The 25406-nt window shown below is 34.8% G+C and overlaps 1 protein-coding gene across 1 annotated transcript in view; it reads right to left on the minus strand.

Moving 5' to 3' along the window:
• Positions 1 to 25406, minus strand: part of STXBP5L (syntaxin binding protein 5L) — a 449308-nt gene that overhangs the window by 136212 nt on the left and 287690 nt on the right. Inside the window, exons 13-14 of the mRNA XM_059388354.1 lie at positions 18756 to 18903; positions 17805 to 17872 (exon numbers count right to left, since the gene is read on the minus strand). Coding sequence (XP_059244337.1) covers positions 17805 to 17872; positions 18756 to 18903 — 216 coding nt within the window. The remainder of the gene's footprint in view (positions 1 to 17804; positions 17873 to 18755; positions 18904 to 25406) is intronic.

Genomic DNA, 25406 nt, shown 5'->3' on the forward strand with positions numbered 1-25406 from the left:
CTCTTAATCCCATCTTGTTTCATTTATTCTTCTCCTACCCACTTAAGCCCCCATGTTGCATCACCACTTCCTCATATCAGGGAGATCATATGATAATTGTCTTTCTCCGCTTGACTTATTTCGCTAAGCATGATATGCTCTAGTTCCATCCATGTTGTTGCAAATGGCAAGATTTCATTTCTTTTGATGGCTGCATAGTATTCCATTGCGTATATATACCACATCTTCTTTATCCATTCATCTGTTGATGGACATCTAGGTTCTTTTCATAGTTTGGCTATTGTGGACATTGCTGCTATAAACATTCAGGTGCACGTGCCCCTTCGGATCGCTAATGGGAAATTTTTTATCTTTTCTTATCTTCTGAATGATAGCTTTTCTGGATAGAATAGTCTTTTTTTCCCCCCCAAGATTTTATTTATTTATTTACTTGAGAGGGGTTGGGGAGGACCAGAGAGAGAGGGACAAGCAGACTCTCCAGAGGGAGAGTGTGGAGCCCAACAAAGTGCTTGATCTCATGACCCTGATCATAACCTCAGCCAAAATCAAGAGGCAGATGCTCACCCGACTGAGCCACTGAGGCAACCTGGATATAGCATTCTTAGCTGTAGACTTTTCCCATTCAGCACTTTGAATATATTATACCATTCCCTTCTGGCTTTTCAAGTTTCTGTTGAAAACTTTGCTCTTAGCCTTATGGATTTTCCCTCACAAGTTAATGACTTCTTTTGCCTTGCTGCTTTTAAGATTTGTTCTTTATCACTATAATCTTCAAATTTAATTATGATTTGTCTTGGTGTGGACCTACTTTTGTTGATTATACTGAGTGTTCTCTGTGCCTTCGGGATATGGATGTCTGTCCTTCCCCAGATTAGGAAAGTTTTCAGCTATTATTTCTTCAAATAAATTTTCTGTGTTCTTTTTTCTCTTTTCTTCTTCTGGGACTCCTATAAGACGAATGTTATTACTTTTGATGGAATCACTAAATTCCTTTACCTATTCTCATTTTGTATAATTCTTCTTTCTCTCTTTTGTTCAATTTCATTGCTTTCCCTAATTTGTCTTCTAGGTCACTAATTTATTCTTCTGCTTCTTCTAGCCTGCTGTTCATTGCACCAAGGTTTCTAATCTTGTTTATTGCTCTTCATTTCTGATACTTTTTTAAATTTCTTAACTCTGTGGTAGAGGTCACACTGAAGTCCTCCATTCTTTTCTCAAGCCTAGTGAGTGTCCTTATAATCATTGCTTTAAATTCTCCATCAGACATGTTACTTTTATTTGTTTCACTTAGATCTCTGGACATGGCCTTACCTTGTTCTTTCATTTGGGATACATTCCTCCATCTTCTCATTTTGTTGAAGTCTCTGAGTTCCTTTCTGTGTTAGAAAAGCCAGTTATCTCTCCTGCTTGCTCCTGAAAATAACGGCTTTATGGAGAAGAGATTGGGTAATGCCCAGGGCCTGGTGCTTCAAGGAGTGCCTTCAGTGTGTGTTGTGTGCCCTGTGCTGTTGTGTTCTGGCTATTCTATCCTTCAGGCCAGTCATCTGTAGAGGCTCTCCTTCCCTGTTGTGAGTTGTGTTTTGTCCCTTGTCTGAATGTGATGAGTTTTAACTAGGTTTGATTTGGCCGGCTTGTGAAGTGAGATCACCACCTATTTTGGAACTGAGGCCCTGAAAAACTTGCTGGTCAGGAGACATGGTGTGGGCAAGGGTTTGTGCTGGTGTTCTGGGGGAAGATGTCCACCACAATAGAGTTGAAGTTTGATTAAGAAGTGCAGTTCCACTGGGGCACCTGGGTGGCTCAGTGGGTTGAGCCGCTGCCTTCAGCTCAGGTCATAATCTCAGGGTCCTGGGATCAAGTCCCGCATCGGGCTCTCCACTCAGCAGGGAGCCTACTTCCCTCTCTCTCTCTGCCTACTTGTGATCTTTCTCTGTCAAATAAATAAATAAAATCTTAAAAAAAAAAGAAAAAGAAGTGTAGTTCCACTGACAAGCAAGTTAGGCAGCTAGTGTCTGAACTGTGCTGTACAGGTGGCTCTGTGTTTACATTGAGGAATAGAGGAGGAAAATAGTGGCCAGCCAATTCTTTGTTCCTAGAGAGATGTCTACCTCTCAGGCTCACGGTCTGAGAATAGCAAATAATCTCTTCACTGTGTGCCCCAGGTACGTTTCAGATTATTGTTTCAATGTGATATGGCCCCCAGTTGTTTTCCTGCCTTCTTTTCAAGACCAGCACAGTGCCCTCTCACTGACTTTTAAAACTCCAGGCTTGGGGCACCTGGGTGGCTCAGTGGGTTAAAGCCTCTGCCTTCGGCTCAGGTCATGATCTCGGGGTCCTAGGATCGAGTCCCACATCGGGCTCTCTGCTCCACAGGGAGCCTGCTTCCTCCTCTCTCTCTCTCTCTGCCTGCCTCTCTGTCTACTGGTGATCTCTGTCTGTCAAATAAATAAATAAAATCTTAAAAAAAAAAAAACAAAACTCCAGGCTTTAAGCCCAACTGGTTGTAAGAATTCATGAAATTCATTCAGTGAATTTCTAAGCCAGTGGCTATAGGGAGATATTCTCCTTGTGCGTTCCCCTGCTCTCCTCTCTTGCCCTTCTCTTTGACCATGATTCCCTTCCCTTCACTACAGGCAGCACTGTTTCTCACGTAAACCATGCCTTTGCACTTCCTACTTCTTCAATGTGGCCTCTTCTTTCACTTAAGTTGTGGTTTGTTCTGTCATCCTCAGGTCAATTTCTGGGGTATTTAGGATGATTTGATAGTTATCTAGTTGTATTTCTCGGACAAGCCATAGCCTAGGGTACTTCTACTCTGGCTACTTTCCTCAATCTCTCTCGTAAATTAATTTCTCACTTTGTTCTTTTTGCCATGTTGTTTTGCAATTGCTCTTTATATTTCTATACAAATTTTGTAATCGGGTCATTAATTTCTTCCAAAAAAATTGCTGCTGGCACTCTTTTATCAGGATTATATTAAATCTTTAGATCAAATTGGGAAAAATTGTTCTCCTTACAATATTGATTCTAATTAATGATTATGCTATATCTCTCCATATATTAAAGCATTTTCCTACTTAAATTTGTTTCACAATTTTAATTATAGAAGTGTTACATATATTTTATAGGATTACTTCTAGATTATGTGACTTTTTGTATCTTATTTTAAATTGAGTAATTTTGTATTTTTATTTTATAATTATTGCTAGTATATAAAATATACTTTTTGTTGATTTTTGCACCCTGATGTTTCCAGTGACTTGCTATATATTCAAATTAATTAAAATAGTTTATTTGTATATTATTTTTCACTTTCCATACACATAATCATGTATACTTTGTATACTCTGAGTATTAAGTTTATATCTTCCTTTTCAATCTTTATATTTTTTATTTCCAGTGTTTGCCCTACTGAACTGGATAGGTCTACAAGTTTAATGTTGTGTACTAGGTGTGATGGAAGGCATTCTTGTATTATTCTCAATATAGGAGACAAAACTTTAAACATTTCACCAAATAAGTACAATGTTTGCTTCAAATTTTTTTTTAAATAGAAATGCCTTTCAGAACAAACCATAAGTGACTCTTAATCTCACAAAACAAACTGAGGGTTGCCGGGGGGAGGGGGTTTGGGAGAAGGGGGTGGGATTATGGACATTGGGGAGGGTATGTGATTTGGTGAGTGCTGTGAAGTGTGTAAACCTGGTGATTCACAGACCTGTACCCCTGGGGATAAAAATATATGTTTATAAAAAATAAAAAATTAAAAAAAAAAAAAGAAATGCCTTTCAGATATAGAATTTCCCTATATTCCTAGCTTGCTATGTGATTTTGTCATGAATAGATGATGAACTTAATCATATTCTCATTTAGTTATATGATCATGAGATTTTTCCAACTGACTTACTTAACGTGGTAAATTACATTGGTAAGTTTTTTTTTTTTTTTTTTTCCCCAAAATTTAAACCAGGATTGCATTCCTGTCATGAAGTTGACTTGGTTCTGAGATATCACCCTTTCATAGATCACTAAATTTTATTGGCTGACATTTTACATAGTAGTTTTGCATCTATATTCATAAGAGAGATTGGTCTATAAGTCTCCTTTCTTGTGATGTGCTTGCTGAGGTTTTGATATAAAAAATATACTGGCCTCATAATATAAAATAATAAAATATTCCCTTTTTCAAAAAAAATTCCTTCTTTCTATTCTCTAGGTTTTTCTGAAAGATTTATAGTATTCTTTATTTTATTATTTTCAAGTAAGCTTTATGCTGAATGTGGGGCTTGAACTCATGACCCTGAGAGCAAGAGCTGCATGCTCCACTGACTGAGCCAGCTCAGCATCCTGATAATATTCTTTTTTAAATGTTTAGACAAGGGGTGCCTGGGTGGCTTAGTGGGTTAAAGCCTCTGCCTTCAGCTTAGGTCATGATCCCAGGGTCCTGTGATGGAACCCTACATTGGGCTCTCTGCTCAGCAGGGAGCCTGCTTTCCTCTCTCACTCTCCGCCTGCCTCTCTGCCTACTTGTGATCTCTATCAAATAAATAAATAAAATCTTTAAAAAAAAGTAAATGTTTAGACAAATTTCCAATGAATACATCTGGGCCCACGGTTGTCTATGTGAGTTTTTAATTTTAATTCAATTTTTTAATAGATATATGAATATTCATATTTTCTGTTTCTTCTAGAGCCAGATATATTGGGTTGTATTTTCTATAGTATTATCTCTTAAATTTTACTACTATAGAGTTGATCATAACTATCCTATTATCTTTTAATTGATGGTAAATAGTAGTAAATCCTTTTTTAATCTTGATGTCCTCTTATTTCTCCTGACAATCTTACAAAACTTCACCAACTTATTTCCATAAACAAACAAGTTTTTTTGATATTTGCTATTGAACATTTCTTTTCTATTTCATTAATTTTTTCCTTAATATCATTATTTTCTTTTTTATTTTGCAGAGGACAATTTTGATATTTTTAACTCAAGGGTAATTAGATAATTGAATTTTAGTCTTTTTTTAAAAGTAACATATAGTTATGGGTATGTTTACCTCTAGACATAAATTTATATGTATCCATATATAATGATATGTTTATTTTCACTCTCTTCTTGTTTGAGATATTTTTAAAAATTCTATTGTGATTTCTTCATTAACAACTAAGTTAGTTGGAGGTAAATTGCTTGATTTTAAAAGATTATTTCCTTTATATATTTTTGTCATTGATTTCTAGTTTAATTCCTTTGTGGTCAGAGAACATTCGATATAATTATTATAATTTTTTGACATTTATTGGCACTTATATTATGACCCTGCATATGATCAGTTTTGGTCTGTATCCCATGTGCATTGGAGAAAAAATGTACATTCTTGAGTTGTAGTTTAATGTTCTAAATATATCCATTAAGTTAGTTATTATTTCTGTTCAAAACTTATTATGCATTCTTTTATGACTTTTAAATCACCTGCAGAGAAAGGTTTGTAATAATTTCTTTCATTTATTGCAAAATTATCTATCCTTTCTATCAATTTTTGCTTGAGGCTCTGATTTCAAAATCTTGGTGGATTCATCATTTTATTTTGAAATAGTACCTTTCAACTTTGGTAATACTTCTTGCTTTAAAGTAAACTGTGGTAGGCAGAATTCTAAAGTGTTCTCCAGGATTCCTGTCTCCCAGGATAATCCTGTATAATCTCTGGGACTGTGACTGTAATAGAGAATATATCACTCCTATGAGTAGACTTTAAAAAGGGAGACTATCTGAATGGACTTTACCTGATCACATGATCCCTATAAATGTACGTATAGAGGTCAAAGATAAAAATAATTCTGAAATTTGAACAGAAGAAGTATTAAAAGCTTTGTCCCTGGCTTGAAAATGGGAAATCCACATGGCAAGGAATGCATGCAGTCTCTGGGAGCTCAGATGGCCCACACTGATGACAAAGGAAATAAGTGAGGATGTTAATCCTACAACAACAAGGAACTAATTCCTTTCAACAAAAATAATGTGTTTGGAAGCAAATTTGTATTCCTTCAGAGCCTCTAATGACAACTCAGTCTGGCTGACCTCTTAATTTCATTTTAGAGAGACAGAGAGAAAAAAAGAGAAAGCTTATGTTGTGCAAAAATAAGCTGGGCAGAGGGAGAGAGAGATCTTAATCAGGTTCCATACTCAGCCTGGAGCTTGATCTCAGAACCCTGAGAGATCCTGATCTGAGTTGAAATCAGGAGTGTGCCTCTTAACTGACAGCCACGCAGACACCCCATCAACAAAAAGAATACATTTGGAAGGAAATCCATTTTCCTTGTGCCCCCAGTACAACTCAGCTTGGCTGACTTCTTGATTTCAGTCTCATGATGCCTTCAGTAGAAATCCCAATCATGCAAGAGTCAGATACTTGACCTATAGAAATCTGAGTTAATAAAAGGATGTTTCAACTTGCCAAGTTATTGGCAAGTTGATTAGCTACACAGGCATGGAAAAGTGATAGAAGTTATCTACACCAGCATTTTGAATTATTTACATAGTATAATTTTTCATACATTTACTTTAACATTTTTGCTATGCATATATTTAATGTGTCTCTTGTAAGCAGCTTAGAATTTGGTTTTGTTTTTTATTCAAACCGACCATCTTTGTCTTATAATTAGAGGATTCAGTCAAATTACATTTAGTGTAAATAATGATAAATGCGGATTAAATCTACCAACCTCACAATTATTTTCCATTTGCCTAACCTGCTGTGTTTTCTTTCTCTTTCCTTTCTGTCCTTATAAGGATTAATCACATTAAAATTATTATTCTATTAGTTTTTGAGCATTATAATAGTATACTATTATTTTGATTACCACAAATATCATAAAATCGATCCTATAAATAATTGAATCAAAATTACCTTGGTAAATTTACATCTTCCCAGACAAAACAAAAACGTTAAGTATTTTATTTCTATTTTCCTCTCCAATATTTTGTGCTATTATATTTTCATTCTACATTGCAATACTATTAAAAATTATTAAACATTTTAATACTTTTACCAACACATATTATTCTTCTAAAAATTCAATATTTATTTAAATTTATTCCTGCAATTTTTCCATTGTTCTTATTTAATTTCTGTATTTTAATTAGCTAGGATTGTTTTCCTTCTACCTAAAACATTCCCTTTAGTTTAGTTTAGTTTTTTTTTTTGTTTGTTTTTTAATTAGTGCTGTTCAACTGGCAACCATGCAGTATTTGTTCTTTTGAGATTGGCTTATTTCACTGAGTATAATATCCTTAAGGTTCATCCATGTTGTAACATAAAAAGATTTCTTTCTGGGGCGCCTGGGTGGCTCAGTGGGTTAAAGCCTCTGCTTTCGGCTCAGGTCATGATCCTAGGGTCCTGGGATCGAGCCCCGCATCGGGCTCTCTGCTCGGTGGGAAGCCTGCTTCCTCCTCTCTCTCTGCCTGCCTCTCTGCCTACTTGTGATCTCTCTCTGTCGAATGAATAAAATCTTTAAAAAAAAAAAAAAGATTTCTTTCTTTTATTAAAGGCTGAATTGAATAATATTCTATGTATGCAATACTTTTAAAAACCTATTTATCTTTTGATGGTTATTGAGGTTGTTCCCCCTCAATGCTACTGTGAATAATGCTGCCATGAACCTTTTCAATTCTTGTGAATATCTAGCTAGAAGTGGGATTGCTGGGCCACAAGGTAATTCTACTTTTCATTATTGAGGATACATAATACTGTTTTTGATAATATCTATACCATTTTAGATTCCAACTACCAGTGCACAAAGTTTCCAATTTCTTCTCATCTTAACTCTATTTTTTTGTTGCTATTTTATAGTGCCATCTTAACAGGTATAAAGTGATATTGTGGTTTTCATTTGTATTTCTCTAATGAGTAGTGATTTTGTATAATCATTTCCTTTTCTATTTATTTATTTATTTATTTATTTATTTGACAGGGATATCACACACAGGCAGAGAGGCAGGCAGAGAGAGAGGGGGAAGAAGGCTCCCCACTGAGCAGAGAGCCCAATGGGGGGCTCTATCCCATGACCCTGAGTTCATGACCTGAAGGCAGAGGCTTAACCCACTGAGCCACCTAGACCCCCCTAATGGTAGTGATTTTGAACAGCTTTTCATATGCCTGTTAGTCATTTGTATATCTTTTTTGGGGACATACCTATTTAAGTCTTTTGCCCATTTTTAATTCGATTTTTTTTTCCTCTTGAGCTGTAGCAGTTCTTTATATTCTGAATATTAATCCCTTATCAGATACATGCTTTACAAATATCTTTTCCCATTCCATAGGTTGTGTTTCTCCTCTGTTGATTGTTTCCTTTGCTTCACAGAAGTTTTTAAGCTCAAGGTAGTCCCATTTGTCCATTTTTGCTTTTGTAACCTGTGTTTTCGGTGTTACAACCAAGAAATAATTGCCAAATCCAATATCATGAAAATTTCTCCCATGTTTTCTTTCGGGAGTTTTATAGTTTCATGTTTTACATTTAGGATTTTCCATTTTCAGTTGATTTTTGTATTTGGCATAAGGTAAATCCATTTTCATTCTTTTACATGTGCAAATTCTATTTTCTCAACATCATCTGTTGGAGACACTATCCTTTCCCCACTGGATAGCCTTGGTAACTTTATCAAAGATCTGACCATATAGATGACAATTTAATTATGAGTTATCTATTCTGTTCCAAAGGTTTATATGTTTGTTTATGTTTATAGGTCTATATATGTCTCTCTCTCTATATATGTGCCAATATAATTCTGTTTTGATTACTTTGTATTATATTTTAATTACCATGTGTTGAGTCCAGGAAGTGTGAAGACTCTAGCTTTCCTTGTCTTTCTCAGGATTGTTGTGGATATTTGTGGTCCTCTGAGATTCCATGTTAATCTTAGGATTTTTTTTTTAATTTCTGCAAAATACACCATGATGATTTTGATAATGATTTAATCTGAATCTGTAAATCACTGTGTGTAGTATGAACATTTTGACAATATTAAGTATTCCAGTCTATGAACATGTGGTATCTTTCCATTAATTTGTGTCTCTAATTTCTTTCTTCAATGTTTTGTGGTTTTCATTATTAAGAGTTTGCTTACTTGGTTAAGTTTAATTCCCAAATTTTAAATTCCTTTTCATGCTATTGTAAATAGGATTGTTTTCTTAATTTTCTGTCATATTGTTCATTGTCAGTGTACAGAAATGTAACTGATTTTGTGTTTTGACTTTGTAGCCTGCAAAATTTCTGGATTTTGTTGTAAGTTCAACAGTGTGGGTGTATGTGTGTGTGTGTGTGTGAATTTATCAATTCTTCATATAAGATCATGTCTTCTACAAATAGAAATTACTTTAGTTCTTCTTTTCTTGGGTGCTCTTTATTTGGGTATTCTTTATTTTTCTTCTGTTTTGCTCTGGATAGATTTTCTAGTATTCTGTTGAATAGAAGTGAGTGGGCATCCTTCCCCTGTTCTTGATCTTAGAGGGATGATTTTCAGATTTTTCCATCATTGAGTATGATGTTAGCTATGTGATTTTTAAATATATGACCTTTTAAAATATATGACCTTTACTATGGTGGGGCAATTTCCTTTTATTACTAGTTTGTTGAATGGGGTTTTTTTTTAATCATAAAAGGGCGTTGGATTTTGTCAAATACATTATCTGCATTATCTGAAATGACTGTGTGCTTTTTGTCCTTCATTCTGTTAATGTGGTTTATCACACTGATTGATTTTCATACGTTGAACTATCCTTGCATCCTGAGGCTAAGTTCCACTTGTTCATTACATATAATCCCTAAATGTGTAGTTGTATTCAATTTCCTAATATTTTGTGGAGGAGTTTTGCATTGATATTCCTTGGGGATATTGATCTGTAGTTTTCTTCTCAGGTAGTATCTTTGTTTGATTTTCATATCAGGATAAAGTTGATCTTATGAATGAGTTTGAAAATGTTCCCTCCTCTTCAATTTTTCCAAAGAGTTTGAGAAAGATTGGTATTAGTTCTTCTTTAAATGTTAGGTAGAGTTGTTTAGAGAAGACATAGTCCTAAACATTTCTATATTGATTTTTTTTAAATTATTAGTACTTATTTAGTCTCCTTCTTAGTTATTGGCCTGTCCAAATCTTCTAATTTCTTTGTGATTTAGTCTTCATAAGTTGTATGTTTTCAGAAATTTACCCATTTCATCTAAGTTATTCATTTTTTGGCATATAGTTTTTCAGAGTAGTCTCTCATGAACCTTTTTTTTTTTTTTTAAATTTTTTATTTTTTATAAACATATATTTTTATCCCCAGGGGTACAGGTCTGTGAATCACCAGGTTTACACACTTCACAGCACTCACCAAATCACATACCCTCCCCAATGTCCATAATCCCACCCCCTTCTCCCAAACCCCCTCCCCCCGGCAACCCTCAGTTTGTTGTGAGATTAAGAGTCACTTATGGTTTGTCTCCCTCCCAATCCCATCTGGTTTCATTTATTCTTCTACCCACTTAAGCCTCCATGTTGCATCACCACTTCCTCATATCAGGGAGATCATATGATAGTTGTCTTTCTCTGCTTGACTTATTTCGCTAAGCATGATACGCTCTAGTTCCATCCATGTTGTTGCAAATGGCAAGATTTCATTTCTTTTGATGGCTGCATAGTATTCCATTGTGTATATATACCACATCTTCTTGATCCATTCATCTGTTGATGGACATCTAGGTTCTTTCCATAGTTTGGCTATTGTGGACATTGCTGCTATAAACATTCGGGTGCATGTGTCCCTTTGGATCACTACATTTGTATCTTTAGGGTAAATACCCAATAGTGCAATTGCTGGGTCATAGGGCAGTTCTCATGAACCTTTTAATTTTGGCAGCATCAATTGCAATGTCTCATCTTTCATGTCTGGTATTTGCTGAGTCTTTCATCTTTTTTTATTAGTCTATCTACAACTTTGTCAGTTTAGTTGATCTTTTAAAAAATAATTCATTTTTAATATTTTTTTGTTTTCCATTCATGATTCAATTTTAATTCTGCTGTAACCTTTATTATTTTCTTTTTTCTACCACTTTTGAGTTTGTTTTTTCCCTTCTTTTTCTAATCTCTTGAGGTGCATAGGTAGATTTTTTATTTCCGGTCTTTTTTTAACATCAACATTTCCTACTACAAAGTTCTTAGATGTTTACTTATAAACCTCTTAGTAGTGCTTTTGCTGAATCCCATGTTTTGGCATATTGTATTTTTATTTTCATGTCTCAAGATATTTTCAAATTTCCTTGTGATTTCTTTGTTAATCTAGTCATTGTTCAAGACAGTGTTGCTTAGTTTCCACATATTTGTGGCTTTTCCAGTCTTCCTTTTGCTATTGACTTCTAGTTTCATTTCACTGTGGTTGCAAAAGATAATGTTATAGTTTCAATCTTAGTGACCTAACATGTGATCTGTATTGGAAAATGTTTCATGTGTAATTAAGAATAATGTGCATCCTGCTGTTGTTGAATGGGGGCATTTTGTACATGTCTTCTAGGTCCAATTGTAGGTTAGGTCCTGTTTCCTTCTTCTTCTTCTTCTTCTGAGATCTATTAATTATTGAAAGTGAGGTTTTGGTTGCTGGTAGGAAAGCAAGCTGGTACAACTACCTGGAAAACAGTATGGAGGTTCCTCAGGAAAATAAAAATAGAGCTACCCGACAACCCAGCAAGTGTATTACTAGGTATTTACCCCAAAGATACAGTTTTAGTGAAAAGAAGGAGCATCTGCACCCCAATGTTCATAGCAACAATGTCCACAATAGCCAAACTGTGGAAGAAGCTGAGATATCCTTCAACAGATGAATGAATAAAGAAAATGTGGTTCATAAAAGGATGAATACCTACCGTTTACATCGACATGGATGGAACTGGAGGGTATTATGCTAACTGAAATAAGTCAAGCAGAGAAAGACAATTATCATATGGTTTCACTCATATGTGGAATATCAGGAATAGCACAGAGGATCATAGTGGGAAGGAGGCAAAACTAAAAGTGAAGAAATCAGAGAGGGAGCCAAACCGTTAGAGACTCTTGACTGTGGGAAGCAAACTAAGGGTTGTGGAAAGGGAGGTGGGTAGGGAGATGGGCTAACTGGGTGATGGGCATTAAGAAGAGCACATGATGTGATGAGCACTGGGTATTGTATGCAGATGATGAGTCACTGAATACTACATTGAAAACTGGAGATGTACCATATGTTAGCTAATTGAATTAAAAAAAAAGTGGGGTGTTAGGATCTCCTACTGTTTTTGTGTTATTACTTCTTTCTCTCCTTAAGTCTGTCAATGTTTGCTTTATATATTTGGGTGCTCTGCTGCTAGAAACATATATTTACAACTTCCATTTCTTTCTGGTGAATTGGTCATTTTATCATTATACAATTATACTTCTTTGTCTCTTATGACAATTTTTTTTGTTGAAGTATATTGTTCCTAATTAAGTAAGGTCATTCCTGCTCTTTTTTGGATAGCATTTGCACAAAATATATTTATCCATCCTTTCATTCTCAGCCTATGTATGTCCTTATACCTGAAGTGAATTTCTGTAGATAGCATATAGTTGGATCCTTTCCATTTTTTAATACATAACAACCACTTGCTTTGGGAATTAATCCACTTATTTTTAATGAAATCACTGACAAGGAAGAATTTATTATTGTCATTTTAAAATTATATTCTTTCTATCTTGTATTTATTTTGTCCCACACTTTCTCTCTTTCTACCTTCCTTTGTGTTTCATTGACTTTTTATACTGACATGCTTTGATTCTGTTCTCATTTTCTTTTGTACATATTCTATGGGGATTTTCTTTGTGATTACCATGTGTATTATATAAGAGATTTTATAATTATACCAATCTATTTTAAATAGATACCAAGTTAACTTCATTTGCATTAAAAAACTACTCCTTTACAATTCCCCTTTCATTTTATGTTTTACCAATGTCACAAATTACATCTTTTTAGATTTTTTAAATGTTAAAATAGTTTTATATAGTTTATCAATTTATTTTTTTCATTCTAAGTGTACTCTTTAATCTCCATACCCTGTATCACCATCACCCCATCCCTCTGGTAATGATCAGTTTGTTCTCTGTAAAGAATCTGTTTCTGTTTTGTTTCTCTCTCTTTTTTCTTTGCTAGTTTTTTTTTTCCCTTAAATTCTACCTATGAATGAACTTATATGGTATTTGCCTCTCTGACTTATTTCACTGAGCATTATACTCTCTAACTCTACCCTAATGTTGTTGCTAATGGCAAGATTTCATTATCATTTATGGCTAAGTAATATTCCCTTGTATATATACTACATCTTCTCTATTTATTCATCTATAAATGGATCCTTGAGCTGCTTCCATAGTTTGGCTATTGTAAATAATACTGCAGAAAACATACAGGTTCACGTATCTCTTCAATTAATGTTTTTGTTTTTTGAGGGTAAATACCCAGTACTGCAATTACTGGATTATAGGGTAGTTCTATTTTTAATATTTTTGAGGAACCTCCATACTGTTTTCCAGAGTGGCTTCACCAGATAACATTCCCACCAACAGTGCATTAGGGTTCCTTTTTCTCCACATCCTCAGCAACAATTTTTCTTTCTTGTGTTGTTAATTTTAGCCATTCTGACAGGTGTGAGGTGACGTCTCTTTATAGTTTTGCTTTGTATTTCTCTGATGATGAGTGTTATTTGCCATCTGTATGTTTTCTTCAAAGAAATGTTCGTTCATGTATTCAGCCCATTTTTAAATTGGATTGTTCTGAAGGATATTGAGTTGTATAATTTCTTTATATATTTTGGATACTAACCCTTTATCAGATATGTCTCTTGCAAATATCTTCTCCTATAAGTTGCTTTTTTTGTTTTACTGGTTGTTTCCTTCACTGTGCAGAGCTTTTTATGTTGATATAATCCCAACAGTTTCATTTTTATTTTGTTTCCTTTGTCTCAGGAGACATGTCTAGAAAAAATTGCTATCGCTGATGTCAGATTACTGCCTATACTCTCTTTAAGGATTTTTATGGTTGCAGGTCTTACATGTAGGTATTTAATTTAGTTTGAGTTTATTTTTGTGAATGGTGAAAAAAAGTCCAGTTTCTTTTGCATGTGGATGTCTAGTTTTCCCAATATCATTTGTTGAAGAGAATTTTTCCTGTTGTATATTCATTCTTTTGTTGAAGACTTGTTGACAAAATAATTGTGGATTTATTTCTATTTTTGTTGTTGTTCTGTTCCACTGATCAATGTGTCTATTTTTATGTCAGTACCATACTGTTCTGATTACTATCACTTTGTAATGTGACTTAATATCTGGAATTGTGAAACTTCCAGCTTGTTTTTCTTTTTCAAGATTGCTTTTTATATTCAAAGTCTTTTGTGGTTCCACACAAACTTTAGGATTGTTTGTTCTAACTCTGTGAAAAATGATGTTGGTATTTTGGTAGGGATTGAATTAAATCTGAAAATTGCTCTGGGTAGTAAAAACATTTCAACAATATTTGCTCTTCCAATCCATGAACAGAGACTGTCCTTCCATTTCTTTGTGTCATCTTAGCTTTCTTTCATCAGTGTTTTAAACTTTTCAGAATATAGGTCTTTCACCTCTTTGGCTAAGTTTATTCCTAGATATTTTGTTGGGTTTGGTGCAATTGTATATGGGATTGTTTTCTTAATTTCACTTTCTGCTGCTTCTTTATTAGTGTACAGGAATGCAATAGATTTCTGTACATTGATACTGTATCCTGCGAATTTACTGAATTCGTTTATCAGTTCTAGTAGTTTTTGGGTGGAGACTTTTGGGTATTCTCTGTATACTATGAAGGCATCTACTAATAGTGAGTTTTATTTATTCCTTACCAATTTGGATGCCCTTTATTTCTTGATGTTGTCTAGTTTCTGTGGCTAAGACTTCCAATACTATATTGAATAAAAGTGATCACAGTGGACATTCCTGTTTTGTTCCTGATCTTAGGGGAAAATTTCTGTTTTTCCCCATTGAGTATGATGTCAGGAATGGGTTTTCCATATAAGGCCTTTATTATGTTGAGGTTTGTTCTCTCTAGACCTACTTTAAAGAGGGTTTTTGTCATGAATGGGTATTTGTTAAATGGGTATTTGTGTCTATTGAAATGATATGATTTGAATCCTTTCTCTTATTGATGCAATTTTATATAGTTTTTTAAAAAAATGCTTTATCTTATAAATTCTAAACTTGAATTTAAAGTTGTTTATATACTACCACTATATAAAGTGGTATATATAAAACATATAAAGTTATTTATATACTATCGCTATATATACCATTATATATTATGTTGTAAGATTTTGGTTTTGCCTATATATTTTCTTATGCTTTATTTTGCTGTCTAGTGTTCATTCATTTTGACTTGAAGGACTCCCTTTGACAGTTCTAGTAAGGCAAGTGTATTGGTGATAAATATTCTCAGCTTTTGTCTTGGAAGTTCTTTATTTCTCCTTCATTTCTGAAGTAGTTTTCCAGATACAGTATTCTAGGCTGGCTTTTTTTTCTTTCTTTCTTTCTTGCACTTTGAATATATCAAACCAGTCACTTTTATTCCAAAATGTTTCTTCTGAGAAATCCACTGATATCTTATGGGACTTTCCATGTAACTGATGAGTAGCTTTTCTGTTGCTGCTTTCAAGATTATTTCCTTGTGTTTGGCCATTTGATTATGATGTATCTCAAAATGGGCCTCTTTGGGTTCACCTTCATTGGTGTATTTGGAGGTTCTGGAATATATATGTTCATTTCCTAACTCAGATTTGGAAAGTTTTCAGCCCCATTTTCTCTCTCTTCTCCTGCTGGGACCTCCACAGTGCTTATATTGATCTACTTAATGGTATTCAATAAGTCCTTTAGGCATTTTTGTTTTTCTGACTTGATAATTTTCATATTACCTATCTTCAAGTTTGCTGATTCTTTCTACTGATCAAGTCTTCTGTTGTATTTTCCTCCAAAATATCTTTTTGTTTCTTTTTTGTAGCTGCTCTTCATTAATATTCTCATTTCATTCACTCATCATTTTCCTGATTTTATTTAGTTGTCTGTGTACTCTTATAATGCATTGAGCTTCTTTAAGACACTTACTCTGAACTGTCAGGTAATTCACAGGTATCCATTTCTTTAGGGTCACTTCTTGGAGGTGTTTTTTGTTCTTCAACTGGGCCATATTTCACTATTTCTTTGTGCTTCTTGTCATATCTTGTTTTGGATATAGCACTACAGCCACCTCTTATGAATTGGCTTTGTATAGGGGAAGACCTCACCAATCAGTCCAGGTAGAAATCCTGGGGGCTTCTCAAAACTTTAAAGAAGATGTGTCTTCTTTGGGCTTGTGCATATAATTTCCTAATTAGGTTTCCTGTTTCTTTATCAGTAGCTTGTAGTCTCTTGCTCACTCTGTTGTCTCCCAGCAGCACTGTAAGTTTTTTGGTGCTTCAACAAACCACTGAGCTCTTTTATTCTCTGCCTGAAGGTGTCCATGTTTCATCAGTACTTTAGATTCTGTTTCACCTGAGTGAAATCTCTTGGGGATACCCTAGAAAAGGAGGAACACTGAATGTGCATTCTGTTTCTCTATTTCCCTCTCAAGAAAGAAGATGCAAGTTGGACTTTCCACCTGAATATGAGCTGTGACAGTTTTTGTTAAGTATAGGATACTGTATTATCAGTTGTTTTATTTCAGCACTTGAAACAGATCAGATTTTCTTCTGGCTTCCATGGTTTTTGATGAGAAATCCACTGTCATCAATTGGTTTTACAGTATCAGTAAGGCATCACTTGTTTCATTGTTTTCATGATTTTTTACTTGGTGTTCAGTGTTCAGAAGTTTGACTATGATGGGTCTTGTAGATGACTTGTTCATTCAACTTCTGGAATCTATAGGATCATGTCTATTGCCAAATTTAGGAAGTTTTCAGCTATTATGCCTTATGTGATTTTTCAGCCTTGTTATCTTTCTTCTTTCCTTATTAGACTTGCAGTCACCAGAGAAGAAGAAAATGTGTGGCTCCTCATTATTGCTGGGTGGTGGTTGGAATTATGGTTCCCACATGATCTCCTCTAACACTACAGGTGATGGGTTTCGTTACCACCCAGCAGGGTTAAAAGTTCCCTACTCTGTTTTTGCTCAATGTCAGAAACTGATGCTCCCCTCTTAGCCTCTGGTGGAGTGGGTTGTTCTAGGCCATAGATTTTTCTGTGGTGATTGGATTATTTTCTAACAGTTTTCTGTCTTTATAGGTCCCCTTAGCTCATCCTTTGGCAGGCTTTTTTTATTGTTTTGTGTGTGCCCATTGGCAGTTCTAAGTTCCCAAGTACTTCAGCTCCAATTCTGGGATATATGGAGCAAAAAGAAAACCCAAGAAACTCACCATCATGTCATTTCTGGGGTGTTGGGGGACCCTAGACATCATCACTTCTCTCCACCTTTTCCAGTCATCTTATGTTTTTTTTTAACCTAATACCCAGGGCTTTGGGTGGTACTTAGTGGGAAAAATAGGAAGTATATCTGTTCCATATCTCATAAGGACAGCCTCTTATAATCTTTTAAATATCATCCTTATCTGTTGTTATGTCTATTTTCATTCCTAATATTAGAGCATGAAGTCAGTTGATATAGGAAGTAATAATATTTCTGGTACTTCCTAGAACACAATTATAGGAAAGTGTAAAAATTCAATAAAATCTTTTGTTGTTTAATTGGTGGACTCACACATTACATCCCACTTACCCAGTAATAATAATTTCTGGATATGTTTGTGTTCCAAGGTTCCAAGCTCCTCCACTGATTGGCCACTCCTAAATAGATTATTCAGGAAGAATTTATGAGTTTTATTTTTTAAATTTAGATAACAAACTTTAAAAATGAAAACATTTGAAAATAATGGCAAAAAATTCACTTAAAAATAAATAGCTGTAAAGTAACAAAGGATGAAGTGTGCGGCTAGCTTTTAATTCTTTCTTTGGACAAAACAATTCCAAATGCACAATTCCCTCTCCTTTAAAAAAATAAAGTTTAGCAAATATTACTATTTATTTAAAAAGAATTTTAATCATACAACCACAGTGTTGCTATATTTGTCACATAGTCTGTGTGCCACCAAACTGTCATTAATTCTGCTTAACACAGAATACATGTAAATTGTACTCTCTTGAGTTGTCCATTCCAATAGCCTTGTGCAAATAGAATTCATAAAGAGGGAGTCTATTGCTATTGTAAGTATTTAAATCCTTTAAATATAACAAAATGTAATTTAGAAAATTATTTAACAAATGACTGTTAATTATGTCTTATTAACCATCGAATAACAGTTAACTTAAGAGTTGACTCTTGAATTTTGAGAAACACAATCCTATAAAATAATTAAAAACTATATTTTATGATTCAATTATATGCTAATATAAATATATACTTAGTTTATAAATATATATGATAGATAAGTATATCTCAGTATGTATGTATATACTAAGTATATAAGAAATGTGTACTCTTATAGGTTTAAAGCTGTGTAACATTTAAAAAATTTTAATTTCACAAGTTATGTCTTTTATAGACAATAGCTTATGGCCTCAAAAGATTTTAGTTCAAGTCTTCTTATATGGAAGGTCAGAAAAGAACAGGAAATAGTATGATCATATAATATGAATATAAAAAAACCTTATTTTTCATTGTTACTTTTACCTTATTACTGTATCCTTGTTTTTTATGCTTGACTCCTATAGAGTAGAGTACTAGAATCAGGTCTGGTGGGCAATCAGCAAAGTATGCTGTGCATGTAACTGGTGATTCATGAATGTCCATGGGATACGGATTTTCAAAGATTGGAAAACTAACAGATGAAGACAATATATTAGTGTTATTTTTCAAAGATTAAAAAATGAAATCACTTATAAAACAAATACTAATATCTTCTAAATATTATACATTTCACTTAAGTATCATAAAATAAGGATCAAATACATGAACAAGAATGCTCTTTTAAGATTATCTGTTTCACTTATTTGTGGAGCATAACAAATAGCATGGAAGACATGGGGAGTTAGGAGAAGGGAGTTGGGGGAATTGGAAGGGGAAGTGAACCATGAGAGACTATGGACTCTGAAAAACAATCTGAGGGGTTTGAAGTGGTGGGGGGGTGGGAGGTTGGGGGAACCAGGTGGTGGGTATTAGAGAGGGCACAGATTGCATGGAGCACTGGGTGTGGTACAAAAACAATGAATACTGTTATGCTGAAAAAAAAAAGATTATCTGTAAAATGTAATATGAATACAGGTATAATTTTACTTGAATAAATTCTCTGTCTTCTCTGTAATTCCAAAATTCCACAGTGACACCACTTTGGTAATATGGGTAGAATGAATTATGTTAAACTGAAAGTGTATTCATCATGTTGACTTATTAGTCAATGTATTAAAGCATATCAGGTGTTGTATCTATGTACAGTTTCATGTAAATATAAATGTTAAAATATCTTAGTAAATTTAATGCGTTTTCCAGTGAGGTAATACATATACAAGTGTTTCTGTTTTTTTTTTTTTCTTTTGGCAGGAATAATTGAAAGATAAGTTTTCTGTTTAGGTGTGTGTATGATTATATATGCTTAAGATCATTTCCAAAGTAATCTAGAGAATATCGTGGGAATATAGACTTATGGATATGGTATATTTCATATTCTCAAGCCTACCATAATTTAAAAAATGGGTATCTATATAGAACCACATTAAGAATTCTTATTGCTAAAATATATTGGCTACTAAAAAGTGGCAAAATGTCATTTCACATATTAATATAAACTAATAAAAAGTGTAAGAATAAATGTATATACTGAAAACACTGAGTATTAAAGCTATAGTGGGCCTTGAAAGATATTATATAAAATATAATTATAAATATTATATAAAATATAATATAATTAATGTAATACAATAATATAATTGGTTAATAGTAATTAATATAATAAATATAATAAATTCTTGGTTAAGAAACCAAGAAATATGGCACAGAAAGAAGAGTACCACTGAGATCAGAACAGTACATTTTGATAAAACCAATATTAGAACTTAGAGAAATAGACATAAATCCATACATGTATATGAAATTTAATTAAATTTAATGTTGATAAATAGAGTAGCCAGGCAAAATCAGTGATGATGATCTTATGACCCTAATTCTATATCCCCTTCAAAATACTGAAATATTATATGCTGCAAATGAACATAAAGAACTTGGCTCTGGTATATTTTGGTAAAGATTTATTTATTTGAGAGAACATGGTAGGGAGGGAGAGAGAGAGCATCTCCAGTAGACTCCCTGCTAAGTGAGGAGCCCAGTGCAAGACTCAATTCTACAACTTTTTTTTTTTTTTTTTTTTTTTTTTTTTTTTTTTTTTTTTTAAAGATTTTATTTATTTATCTGACAGAGAGAAACCACAAGTACACTGAGAGGCAGGCAGAGAGAGAGAGGAAGCAGGCTCCCTGCTGAGCAGGCAGCCCGATGCGGGACTCGATCCCAGGACCCTGAGATCATGACCTGAGCCGAAGGCAGCGGCTTAACCCACTGAGCCACCCAGGCGCCCCTCAATTCTACAACTTTGAAATGAAGAGCCAGACACTTAACCAACTGAGCCACCCCCAGATGCCCATCTCTGACATTTTTAAATGACAGAAAGTAGAACTCAGGCTGTATGTCATTCAACAAAAATTTACTGAGAACCAACTCCATGTGCAGACAAAGCTCCTCCTTCATGATAACTACAGTCTAGTAGAGAATCTTTAAAACAATTGTAAACAAATGGAAAATTTTATCTGGGCCAGAACTATGAAGGAGAGGAGCAAGGGAAGTATGCAAGTCTGTAACAGGATATTTGACCAAGTAATATAGGCAATGAAAAAAAATTTAATGAAGTAATGATATATGAGTTGAGTTTTTTACAGATAAGATGCGAATAAGAAGAAAAAGGAAGGGAAAATTAATACATGCAGAAGAGAGAGAATGTACAAAACTTCTGCATGTAAAGGGCTAAGAGAAGATCAGTGGGTCTAGAGTACAGAATGAGGGAAAATCAGAGTCAGGAGAAAGATAGCAGAGTAGTAGGATCCTGAGCTTACTTTGTCGCATGGATACACCAAGATAACAATGACATCTGTGTAACTAACTCTGAAAATGATCTAAAGACTGGCAGAAGAAGACTTTCCATAGTCAGTTGTAGATAAGAGGCCACACTGAAAAAGGTAAGAGGGGCAAAGATGTGGTTAGAAACCAAACTCCTGATAGGGCTAAACATAAATGACAGGGATACCAAGCATGGAAAAGCAAGAAGATTATACTCCACACCAGGCATCCCAGGCATTGGGGATCTGCACTGGGAATGGGTTTAACTCCAAGAAAGCCAGAGGAAAGTAGGAAACTGAGCCTCTGCCCTTAAAGAGCCAGCATAATAAAAAACCCCACTGAGAAATAGCATAGAATCAGTAGTTTGAAAATTTACTAATCTCAAAATGTACAATGGAGGGACAGTGATCTTCAGGAGACTTCTCCAAGAACAAGTGTTAGTGGGTGCCATTTTTCCTTCCATCCCCCAGCCTAGATAGCTGGACACTTGCAAGGCAGCCCTGATATTCTCTACCTATCTTGCTAGCACTGTGTGCCCTACCCAACCCATCCCACCTGCCTTTGCAGGCATCATTGCAAAGCAGCTCCTGCCCCTCTATATCCTGCAATCATCCCTGGTAGGGACTAGTGCCACTCCAAAACAACTCCTGACTTGGGGAGAGAGGGAGATAACCCCACACAACAGCATGTCTACAATTCCAGCAACCAGGCCTTTTAGTGACTATGCAGAGAGAGAGAGCCCTATTGGTCAGTGTACCCACAGTTATTGTAGAGACTGCAAATACCTAGTCTAGTTCTTGGCCCACCCATCAACAAAAGCCTCTGTGGGCCAAACAGGAGAAAACCTTGCCATGGGGTGTGCCTCTGCAGAGGCTAACTGTAGACAGTTAGGCTGACTGTTGACCCTACCCACCTATAAGCCCATAGAGACCTTAGGCCCCTCAACAGCATAGGGACAAAACCCTGTCCAGTGCACTCAAAGCAGGCAAAGTGGATCACTGCTGATGACTGGGCTGAGGACAGATACTACCCAGTCACAAACTAGGGTATACACAACCCTAGAGATTATCCTCCAGAAGCATCTAGCTCTGGTGACTAGGAGAATTATCATGAAAAGGCACCACAAGGCCTCTTCCTCTACATAAGGCCATGATTTTCAAGACAAGGTGATATAGCTGAGCTCCCTAACACAGTAAAACATAGAGTTAGGCAAAAGAGATAGAGGGGATATGTCCCAAAATGAAAGAACAAAATCACAGCAAAAGATATAAGCAAAGCAGAGACAAGCAGTATGCCTGATAAAAAAGCAAAGTAATGGTTATAAAGATATTCATTGGACTTCAAAAAAGAGTGGATGAATTCAGTGAGAACTTCAATAAAGAGATAGAAAATATAAAACAGAGCCAGGCAGAGATGGAAAATACAATAGTTGAAATAAAAACACACTGACAGAATAAAAAGCAGATTAGGGTAGGTAGAAGACAGGATATTGGAAAGGAAGAAACTAACCAAGAATAAAAAATATGAGAATAGGTTAAGGAAACTCAGCAACATCATTAAGTATTAACATTCACATTATAGGGAACCCAAAAGGATAAGAGAAAGAAGGAGGCATAAAGCTTTTTTGAAGAAATAATAGCTGAAAATTTCCCTGATCTGGGGAAGAAAACAGACATCTGATACAGGAATCACAAAAAGCCCCTAATAAGATTAACCCAAGGAGGTCAACACCAAGACATATAATAATTAAAATGGCAAAAAGTAATGGAATTTTAAAAGCAACAAGAGAAAAAAACAAAACAGTTACATAAATGGAAATCCCATAAGGCTATCAGCTGATTTTTCAGCAGAAACTTTGTAGGCCAAAAGCTAGTCGCATGATATATTCAAAGTGCTGAAAGGAAAACACAAGCAACCAAGAATACTCTGTCCAGCAAAGTTACTGTTCAGAATAGAAGGAAAGAGAAAGTGTTTCCCAAGCAAAAGTTAAAAGAGGTCATCACCACTAAACCAGACTGATAATAAATGTTAAACAGAATTCTTTGAGTGGAAAGAAAAAGCCCTAACTAGAAAAAAATTATGAAAGGAAGAAAGTTCATGGGTACAAGCAAGCATGTAATGAAGGTAGTAGATTAGTCACTTAGCCAGTATGGAGGTTAAAACACAGACATAGAAAATTATATCTAGAAAACCAGTAAAAGTATATACAAAATAAAAATATGTAAATTATGACATCATATACATAAAACATGGAGACAGATTAAAAATTTAATTACTTTTAGAATGCATTCAAACTTAAGCAACCATCAAGTTAATATAAACTGCCATACCCATGTTATATATAAACTTAATGGTAACCACAAATTAAAAACCTACAGTAGATACACACAAAATAAACAGAAAGTAATCCAAGCATAACAATAAAGAAAGTCATCAAATCACAAGAAGAGAGAGAGAGAAGAAGAAAGGGACAGAGAAGAAATATAAAAACAACTAAGAAACAATTTACTTTAAAGGGGATAAATGCTCTAATCAAAAGACTTACATGACTAAATGGTTAAAAAAACAAGACCCATCTACATGCTGCCTACAAGATGCGAGACTCGCTTTGGACCTAAAGACACACACAGAGTGACAGTGAAGGGCTGAAAAACCATAAACCATGCAAATGAAGCAAAAACAAAACAAAACAAAACCTGGGGGTACCAATACTTAGATAAAAAAGACTTTAAAATGAAGACTAATGGGGTGCCTGGGTGGCTCAGTGGGTTAGGCCGCTGCCTTCGGCTCGGGTCATGATCTCAGGGTCCTGGGATCGAGTCCTGCGTCAGGCTCTCTGCTCAGTGGGCAGCCTGCTTCCCTCTCTCTCTCTGCCTGCCTCTCTACTTGTGATCTCTCTCTGTCAAACAAATAAATAAAATCTTAAAAAAAAAATGAAGACTAATGAAAGATAAAGAGTCACTACATAATGGTAAAGGGAATATCCAAGAAGATTATATAACAATTTTAAATACCTATGTACCCAAATTGGAGCACCCAAATACATAAAGCACATATAAACAAACATAAAGAGAAAAAAATTGATAGTTATACAATAATATTAGGGGACTTCACCACCCCATTTATATCAATGGATAGATCAGACAGAAAATCTAAAGGAAATAGTGCCTTTGAATGGCACAACAGACCAGATGCATAGAGATAAATAAAGATCATTCCACACCAAACCAGCAGAATACACATTCTTTTCAATTGCACATGAAACATTCTCCAAGATAGATCCCATGTTAGGCCACAAAATAAGTCTCAAAAAATTTAAGACGATTAATATCATATCAAGCATCTTTTCTAATGACAAAGATAGGAAAATTAAAACTGCAAGAAAATCTGGAAAGAACAAACATATAAACCAACTATGAACCAACCAATGCATCAACCAAGAAATCAAAGAGGAAATAAAAAAATACATGGAGACAAATGAAAATAAAAACACAATGGTCCAAAATCTTTGGGACATGGGGTGCCTGGGTGGCTCAGTTGGTTAAGTTTCTCCCTTTGGCTCAGGTCATGGTCTCATGATCTCTGGGATCTAGCCCCATGTCAGGCTCCATGTTCAGTGGGGAGTCTGCTTCTCCCTCTGCCACTCCCCCCGCTAGTGCTCCTTCATGTACGCATGCTCTCTGTCAATCAAATAAATAAAATCTTTTAAAAAAATATTTGGAACACAGCGAAAGCAGTTGTAAGAGAGAAGCTTATAACCATACAGGCTTACCTCAAGAAATAATAAAAACCTCAAACAATCTAACCTTATAATTAAAGGAGCCAGAAATTGAAGAACAAAGCTGAAAGCCAGTAGGAGAGAGGAAATAATAAATATTAGAGAGAAATAAATAAAAGAGAGACAAATATGCACACACAATAGGAAAGCTCAATTAAATCAAGAGCTGGTTATTTACTTTTTAAAAAATATTTTATTTATTTATTTGACATAGAGAGAGCACAAGCAGGAGGAGTGGCAGAGGGAAAGGGAGAAGCAGATTCCCTGCTGAGAAGGGAGCCTGTTTTGGGGCTCAAACCTAGGATATTAGGATCATGACCTGAGCCAAAGGCAGGTGCTTAACCAACTGAGCCATCCAGGTGCCCCAGAGCGGGTTCTTTAAAATGATTTTAAAAAACTGATAATCTTTTAGCCAGACTCATCAAGGAAAAAAGAGGGAGTAC

The sequence above is a fragment of the Mustela nigripes genome, chromosome 2, assembly GCF_022355385.1.
Source record: "Mustela nigripes isolate SB6536 chromosome 2, MUSNIG.SB6536, whole genome shotgun sequence".
Classification (NCBI taxonomy): domain Eukaryota; kingdom Metazoa; phylum Chordata; class Mammalia; order Carnivora; family Mustelidae; genus Mustela; species Mustela nigripes.